Consider the following 9,181-nt stretch of genomic DNA (forward strand, 5'->3'; position numbering starts at 1 on the left):
TGTGTTGTTATTGCAAAAGCATGTATAATCTTGCTGTGATTTTAACTTTTTTTGACCGCATGACGATTAGAACTGAGGTCATCTTGGACAAGACGTTTTTTTGCATTTTATATGGGTCAGCGCCTTGACCATAAATGCAGATTTAACTAAATTTAATCTTATTTTATTTTTGAAACTGGGATTAGAACCCTAATCACCCTGGACAACAATTACGATCAGGTTTTCTACCTGGGCAATGGGTCGATTTGTTGGTAGACACTTAAACCACCTCACGGATGGGCGAAACGGGAATTCCCCGTTTCATGAAAAGCTACTCAACATTAGTTTTCACGAAGACTTTGCAATATTCTAACTCTAATATTTAAGTGGTTTATGCAAAAACGTTATTACACACTAAGAGCATTTTATTTTTTGGTAGATTTGCCTAAAGACCAAGAATTTTGATACTTTGGGACGTGTGTAGCATTGCCGAAGCACGTGGTGAACGAAACAAACGTTTCGTTGATTGAATATGTTTTGCTTGCTTTTAAAATACCTCTATGCAATGCCTTGATAACTATTTTAGTTCAGAAAGAATGATATTTCCAACAAACATGTGTGAAAAACTAGTTTAACATATCACGAAAACCGGGGAAATCCCGTTTCGCCCGTCCGTGAGGTGGTTTAAGTGTCAACCCGATTTGTTCCCTTGGTTAATCAACAGCGCCTCTGGTGAAAAGATTGCGTCATTCATTACTTCGTAGACATTCCTGTTATAGTTTTAGGTTCTATTTTGTCACAATTTTCAACCGAACAATAAAAACACAGGTCACATTTAAGTATATGCCAATGATTTGCGCAGCTACTTAAAAACTACAGTTTGGAAACAACTTGTGACGACAAAATCTTTTCAGATTGCAAACTGTAAAGGAAAGACGTCAAATCATGGCTAGGTTACTATTTGGTGTACAATTTTAGCCGGGATCATTCCAGCCAGCAACATTAAAATTTAAAATATTTTGTCATTCATGCAAAGAGATTCCTTTCCGAGGAACCGAAGTTCCGCATGGCTGGGAGATTTGATTTCTATAAGGTGGTACCACTTGGATCAGCTGATCGAAGTCCGTTTCGTTCCGGTTTCAATCTTGAGTCTTGAGTTTTTTTTGTTGTTCGCCAGAAAGTTGCAGGTTTGCAGGTCGGTCGCTTGGGTTGTATTGCGCAAATTTGATTCTATGCAGAATAATTTTGCTTTTGTTTAATTCTTGATAGTTTTTCTTTGCAAGTCAAAAATTTCATTCTTAAACTGCCCTATGCTTTATCATGCAATTTCATTGTGTGTCAATCTGAAGTTCCTTGCATTGCATAAGGTAGGCCTATATTTATAACTTTTATGTATGATTTCAGAAACCTTCATGTGAAGTTTCTAAGTGTACATTTAAGTAGTTTTAGGTAAAAAAAAGTCATGAGTGCAAAGAGTGGAGAGTGCGATGAAAACACCCCACTAATCACAGAGCAAAATGGAAGCAGAGATTTGGAGCAAGGGTCATCAGGACCCAATCCAGACCACTTAATTTCCTTTGTCTCACCTGGACAATGGCAAACACAAACTCATGGGTACTGCAAGACTTAAAAACTAAATTCATAATTATATGCATTAACTGCAGAAAAATCACAATGGTGGTGTGTTTTTTTTAAAGCTATATCACCATTATCTCATACTTGTTACATGCTGAATGAATGGGGTTTTGTTATACACATTATTTTCTCCACAATAACTTCTATTGACATTCTTACTTAAGACAAATATCACTTAAAAAGCAGCCTGTGACTACACAAAAAGTTAATTTAATAAGGTGTACCGCTACCTCATACAAGCCTTGAGCACAACATAATAGTTGGCAATTTTTAATGTTTGGATTAACTTACATGTTTCGATTATATGCGACCATCACTTTTTTGCATGTAGAAGTGATTCATCTTCATCCCTGATGACATTGGCAGCTGACAAAAAGATGTCGGATGGAAGACGTACTTTCTGCTTGTTTGTTACTTTTGACTTCATAATTACAATTCTATTGTGGATTATTTTATGTGGGGTGAGTCCTGTTGGTAAATAGTAATAATATTTTATAGACAGACATAATAGTTAATAATAGGTACTACAATGCAAACTACAAATTGCTTGTTACTGAAAGTGAAATTTTAAAACAAATATTTTTTGTTTGTTTACAAAAGCCAGCATCAAACAAGACTCGATATAATCTTCTGCAAAAGAATAAAGCATTAAAAAGCTATCCATTGTCATACAGAAATGTTTTGCATAACCACAGCATTGCAGTTTGCAATAATAAACTTTATCATGCAAAGTTACTTTTGTTTGTAGGTGAGCAGTACAAGCAAACTTCCTTTTTATGAAATTCTGCAAGATCAAGTAGTAGAATTGGATATTAAAACTTCTTTCTTTGATGTTGTGGTAAGTATATACATTTCCCATTTTATTACATTTGTGAAGCTTTTGGTTAAATTCAAATAAAACAAATACAACATTTGCTTAAAAAAAATCAAGTAAAAATGCCTAGATAGGGGATGGAAGATTCAATTAAATCTGTGTGTACACATTTGCAAAAACTTGATCTTTTGCTGACACATTTCGTTGTGAAATACAGATTGGTAATTCTGTGTCCAATGATTCATTTCTTTTTTTAGATTCTTGCTGCTATAAGATTTCTATTTCTTGAAGTGATGTACGCTGCATTTCGTCTTCGTCACTGGTGGCCGGTTGCTCTTTGCACTGTAGTCTGTGATATCCTCCTCATTCTGAAAGTCTTTGCAACCTTTGCAACTCCTAATGCAGTCAGTACAATAATATTAGTACATAGGCCATATTTCTCAAACTTTTCTTGGTCCCGATTCCTTGTGGTACAAATTGAGTGACCCACTATGCTGTTAACTTAGGTGCACTTTCGACATATTTGATGTTCAAATATGAAACTGTGCTATGGCCAACTTGCTAAAACACTGGTCTAGTCTGTTTTTAAAAGCTTTATCAGCCTATCTGCCACTGCATCATAAACATAGGTGTCAACAAAAAAATAAATGCTGCATATTTATCATCATTTCCTTGATTTGTGTCATTGTTTTTGTTTGAAGCTACTCCCTTTTTATCCGCAGCACCATTATTGTAACATCCCCATGACGATAGTGTTACTTCTAACTGATTTCATTTTTACTTGGATTGAGGTTTGGTTTATTGACTCAAAAGTTTTGCCTGGGGAATCAAAAATTGCACAAAGTAAGTTTGAATTTTAATGTAAGTAAAACAGAGTTAAAATCAGTTGTCATGAAAAATAGATTTTGTGGATAAAGTTGGATTTAATGTTACTAAATGCTATGTAAAACACCCTATTTACTATTTATACAACTTATAGATAAGATAAGTGCAGCATTCTAAATTAGGTAAATGCAGTATAAGTTAATTACAAAATTGTTGTTGGGAGGTTACCAGAGTTATTTATTGAAAGCAATAATATGAGTGCTTGGCCTCCATGCCACAGTATTTGCTGTTTGATTAGTAAAGCTTGTTAATGTGTAATAAGTGTCAAAAATCCTTTGAAAAGTAGATTTTGGTTGACAACAAGTGCAATATTATGCATTAGCTAACTGCTTTTATACTGGTTGTTATGTCTACAGGGACAGTCCAAGCATTTTTGCAGCAATCTTATCAATCTAATATGCCAGATGAACAAAGAAATATGTTCATGCCAAAACATTTCCCATCTACAGCTGCTTCAGAACATTTTTCCTTTTTTTCTGCTCCAGGTATAAAATATTTCAACATTTTAACAGGACTGTAATAAGTGCATATCCTCAAAATCATTCATATTTAGCAAATGTGTTTTAACTACTGTGAGGGAAAAAATTTGCTAGGTTTGCACAAAACAAATTCTTATAGGTATATTGCAATGTAATGGGGGTGACTTCATAACCTCTAATGTTTTATCAGTTTCCATACCATGAGCCAAAACAAACATGAGTTGATTTAAAACAGACCTGTTTTTCATTTAGAATCTGAAGCTGGCCACACTGCGGTAGAGTCGATGTATTACTCCATGCATGGATATAACCGCACCTTGCAGCTAAACAACCAGATTGTGGAGGAAGGTATTGTCGGTCTAAACAACCTTTGGGCCCAGTACACCAACCGTGACATTTGGAAAGTGGAAAAAACCTTGGTAAAACTTGGCGTCACATGATGAGCCATGTTATTCTTTAACCACATGTGGTTATGTGTTCAAGCATAGTAAACATAGGCTTTTGTGTTTATTTAGTGTTGTTCCTGACTGGTGCTTGTTAACCTTTTCATTGTCAGCATCTGTGAAATCTCACACCTTTTCTTGCAACTGTTTTTGATAAAAAATGTATTGAAATATTTTAACCAACTCTAATAATTCAGCAACCACACGCCAACTAGCAACATATACCATTAACTGGTTAAGAATCCCTGTTCTAGACACATATGGTACTGTAGTTTGGGAAAATGTAAGCGTGTTCTGATTATATTGCAACCAATGGGCAAAATCACTGTTGTGGTAATCACTGTGTCAGGTGATTTTTTTTGTTCATTGCCTAAGGTTACAGTAGCACAACTAAAACAATAGATAAGATGCATACAAGCTGATGCAGCTGCACACTGTGTAAAGGAAGTGAAACTACATAAATTGCACCAGAACACAATTGGACAACATGGTACACTTACATAAAGTCTTTGCAATGAGGAGAATGGCATAACTAACAAACATGTTTACACCACTTGCACATATAAACCTTTAAATGCATATTCTCACATACCAAGGCAGAAACACCCCACGGTTTAGGCCTTTCTTCGTTAACCTCCAATATCATATGCTGCGATGCCATTGTACTTGGAATATCTTTATGTTGAAAGGACCTGGGCATTAGTTTATTGTCATAGATATAAACTACAATAATCCAACATGTTTTGCAGAATAATGGAGATGTTGTGTACAGCATGGAAACAGCAGAGCATGGAAAATCATTTAAAATTGAAGCAGAAGTGCAGATACCACCACAAATAATTTTTAGGGTATGTTTTTATCATTGATTGGTGGTATTCAAAACATCGCATTATTGAGACTTTAATATTTGTTGCTGGTATTAAGAAGTTATTTAATTGGAATATTTGCAGGAAATTGTTACGAAAACTGAGGAAATGCCTGACTGGAACAAGTCTGTTGCATCAGTTAAGGTAAGTTTAATAAACTATGCTTGTGTTTAATGCAAAATAAAAAGCATGTATTGCAAACACGCTTGTCCTGCTAAAAGTTAGTCCATTTTTTACAACCACTTGTTATTAAAGTTTATATCTTGCAAATGAAATTTAAATAAATATAAAAAATTGCTTTAAAGATGTTATGCAACTTTGTAGTGTCAAGCCATTAAATGTATTCTTCTACTTTATTTCAACCTTAAGTTGATGCTTATTATGGGGTTATTTAGTGTTTAAAAGCTGCAACTGTAAAACAAACAAAACAACATGCACTAAAGTTTTATTAAACTGAAATATGAAGAGAATTCATAGGACTAGGTTATATTAACTCCACTCCAGGTGGGCCAGATTAAAATCCCCACCTTTCCCCCAAGCTGAAATAGAGCAATATTTTAATGTAACTTTATTTAAGTAAAAGTAAATTGTACTTGAAGGTTTTAAGAAAAATTGGGGACAAGACTTCAGTCACCTTGGAAGTATCAACTGCAGTGGCGATGGGACTTATTCCCAGTAGAGAGTTTGTCACAGTTCGACGGATCGACAAGTTTGGCGACACTTTTATCAGTGCTGGCATCAGCACAGATTCCTGCGAAGAACTTGTACCAAAAACCAATTTTATCAGGTAAACTTTTCAAAAAATGTTACACAATCACCGCATCTAAAAATGTTGCATACTGGGATGTGTTTATTTTTGCTGAACATTGCCGAGCTTGTTTGGCCATTTCTCCACCATTGTATGGAGAAATGATGTAAGGTTAAACACAGTGCACAGTTCAGATATTTCTCATGAGGTTCTTGTGGCCAACAAACATTAGGAACAAAGTTCAATCAAATAACGTCTTTTTGCTGATGTTTTCTGTCATATTACACATGTGCAAGGTCTTTGGTTGAAAACTTATACAACTTGGTGCTGTTCCTAACTGAGGTGTATAGTAACTAAAAGTTTAAAAAATACATTTTGGGCCTGAGGAGCTTTTTCCTTTTTTGTATGTGTTTGTTTATAAACAATACCATGAAACATAGGCCCCAACCTTTTTTGCACTACAGCCAAGGTTAAGGTAGGCATGATCTCCACATACTAGGTTAAAAATTCAATGGCATGGTAGGTTATCGGAATCATTGCTAATTCTAAAAACAAATAGTTTTGCCAAACAACATCATGCACAAGCACAACAGTGAAAATTATTGCTGGCTAGATTATATATACATCCTGTTATCGATGCTGCTGTTATGCACATAACACATACGAAATCCTCAAGTTAAGAACAAAAATTTGTTTCTGCACCGTTTGCAAATGACTCACAGGCCAGCACAAGTCTGTTGCCCAGTTGTTTGGACTGCTGCCCTAAAGCTTAGAGGATTGTTTGCCTGTGGCTTTTATCCAAAATAAAGATTGCTGAAAAGGAAACCTTACAAATGTGTTGTTTGACAGAGGGGTGAATGGACCGACCGGATTCATTATTGGCCCCGGAAAAGAAGGACCAGAATCGAGTACTTTTGTGTGGATCCTAAATACTGACCTTAGGGTAAATACTTCCGTTAAATGAGTTTCAATAAAAATGTCAATTCGTTTGTAAAACAAAGCTTGTTTCTGTATTTTCGATCAATAACAGACTTCAAGTTTCAGATCAAATTCTGTATGCAGTAATAAATTAAATCCTTTTTTTTCAGGGCAACTTGTCGAGATCTTTAGTTAATCGCAACCTGACATCAACAGTCATAAACTTTGTAACTGCACTCAAGCGCCGTTTAGCGATATACAGTTAAATGGTGTTCTTTGCTTTTTTCTGCATGCTATGTTTTCACTCAACTGTTTTCTTTAAGTTGCAACAGTCGCTCCAAAATATCCTAATGCACTATATGAAATGTGTGAAATTAAGGCCAAATTTTTCACTATGACATTACATTTGCAATTGCAAGCACCTTTACATAAGTGATGTTTTTTGAAAGACAAATGTAGACTATCTTTTTCCATTTTTTCAAACTATCAAAGCTTTATCAATTGTTTGCACTACTTTCCAGGAGTAAGTAAATATTTCATGCTTGTAAAGGTAGATTATACCAATAACCCAATACCATTTTTTTTTACTTACGGTTTAGGCTGAAAATGTTTAAAAAACATTTGCGTAAATTAATGATCTGCTTTTGGCTGAATGTCAATGGTCAGTTTTAGGAAAATGAGATGTTAGGTTGTTGCAAGGGTTCACGTTTTATTCTGTTCGTGCTATCGTGACTTGCCCATGCATGCTATTTTATGTCATTTCTTGTTGCGCTTACTTTTCCTAATGTTTGTTACAAGTACAATAAAACTTACCGGTGTCAAGTTGTAACACATTTTTGAGACTTGAGTCTGGTATTGAGACCAAGCCTTAAATGAAGAACGTTGAACCGTCGAAAGGTTTTCTACACTGGTCCAATTAAAAAAATAATATTTTGCAACTACGTCCTTATAGTGGCCAGCACCACTGGCTTCGGGGCAGCCATAAACACCAATAACGGCTGACAAGCTTAAATAAGAGATAATTTACACTAATATTAGAAGCGTTATAAAGTTGTACTAAGCGCGGCGATAGTTTAATAAATTTCCAAGACGAACTAACTTTCAAAATAGCCTCGACAAGGAAGTCCCAAATAAAAATGTACTATAGCCTACTGCTGTTGCGATAAGTTACCCAGCAAACATCAAACGTGGAAGGAACGTTTTTGTTACGTTGACTTTTGGTTGAAACGTTCATTAACGTAAATCGAACCAAAAAATTTTTACTGGTTGCATGTTTTCCAAATATTAACGTTGATTCTACGTTTCCTTTCTACGTTTTTTAAACCAACCAAATATCAGCGTTGAACTAACGTAGGAAATGAACGTCTTCTAAACCTAACCTAATTCCAACGTTCTTTTGTTGTTAATCGTAAAACGTTGTATCAACCAACCAAAACCTAACGTTTATTGAATGTTGTTATGATAACGTTATAATAAAGAACCAAACATCAACGTTATTCTTATGTTATCGGAAAAACAAAAAATCAACCAACCAAAACCTAACGTTTATTAAACGTTGTTATGATAACGTTATAATAAAGAACCAAACATCAACGTTATTCTAATGTTATCGGAAAAACAAAAAATCAACCAACCACAACCTAACGTTTATTGAACGTTGTTATGATAACGTTATAATAAAGAACCAAACATCAACGTTATTCTAATGTTATCGGAAAAACAAAAAATCAACCAACCACAACCTAACGTTTATTGAACGTTGTTATGATAACGTTATAATAAAGAACCAAACATCAACGTTATTCTAATGTTATCGGAAAAACAAAAAATCAACCAACCACAACCTAACGTTTATTGAATGTTGTTATGATAACGTTATAATAAAGAACCAAACATCAACGTTATTCTAATGTTATCGGAAAAACAAAAAATCAACCAACCAAAACCTAACGTTTATTGAATGTTGTTATGATAACGTTATAATAAAGAACCAAACATCAACGTTATTCTTATGTTATCGGAAAAACAAAAAATCAACCAACCAAAACCTAACGTTTATTGAATGTTGTTATGATAACGTTATAATAAAGAACCAAACATCAACGTTATTCCAATGTTATCGGGAAAACAAAAAATCAACCAACCAAAACCTAACGTTCATTAAATGTTGTTGTGATAACGTTATAATAAAGAACCAAACATCAACGTTATTGTAATGTTATCGGAAAAACAAAAAAATCAACCAACCAAAACCTAACGTTTATTGAATGTTGTTATGACAACGTTATAATAAAGAACCAAACATCAACGTTATTCCAATGTTATCGGAATGACGAAAAAATAACCAACCAATGCGTAACATTTATAGAATGTTTGTTCAACAATTGCGCGTCAATGTTAACGCAACAAGGACG

General features: G+C 34.4%; 1 protein-coding gene across 1 annotated transcript; it reads left to right on the forward strand.

Moving 5' to 3' along the window:
- The first annotated feature begins 1,387 nt into the window (after nucleotides 1-1,387).
- On the forward strand, nucleotides 1,388-7,583 carry LOC145908328 (stAR-related lipid transfer protein 3-like). Its single transcript, XM_082995585.1, has 12 exons — nucleotides 1,388-1,593; nucleotides 1,946-2,075; nucleotides 2,363-2,452; nucleotides 2,686-2,832; nucleotides 3,151-3,271; nucleotides 3,670-3,798; nucleotides 4,045-4,211; nucleotides 4,985-5,083; nucleotides 5,186-5,245; nucleotides 5,701-5,888; nucleotides 6,699-6,792; nucleotides 6,938-7,583. Exons 1-12 carry the CDS (start codon nucleotides 1,442-1,444, stop codon nucleotides 7,031-7,033), a joined length of 1,473 nt encoding a protein of 490 aa, XP_082851711.1. The 5' UTR covers nucleotides 1,388-1,441; the 3' UTR covers nucleotides 7,034-7,583.
- The last annotated feature ends 1,598 nt before the right edge of the window (nucleotides 7,584-9,181 follow it).

This window comes from Ascidia mentula, chromosome 7 (genome assembly GCF_947561715.1).
Source record: "Ascidia mentula chromosome 7, kaAscMent1.1, whole genome shotgun sequence".
Classification (NCBI taxonomy): domain Eukaryota; kingdom Metazoa; phylum Chordata; class Ascidiacea; order Phlebobranchia; family Ascidiidae; genus Ascidia; species Ascidia mentula.

What these genes read in the sequence shown, in the direction of transcription:
- LOC145908328 (XM_082995585.1), top strand. Translation starts at nt 1,442, where the DNA reads ATGAGTGCAAAGAGTGGAGAGTGCGATGAAAACACCCCACTAATCACA. An exon ending in CTTCTTTCTTTGATGTTGTG is followed by an intron (nt 2,453 to 2,685) that starts GTAAGTATATAC and finishes TTCTTTTTTTAG; the next exon opens with ATTCTTGCTGCTATAAGATT. An exon ending in TTCCTTTTTTTCTGCTCCAG is followed by an intron (nt 3,799 to 4,044) that starts GTATAAAATATT and finishes TTTTTCATTTAG; the next exon opens with AATCTGAAGCTGGCCACACT.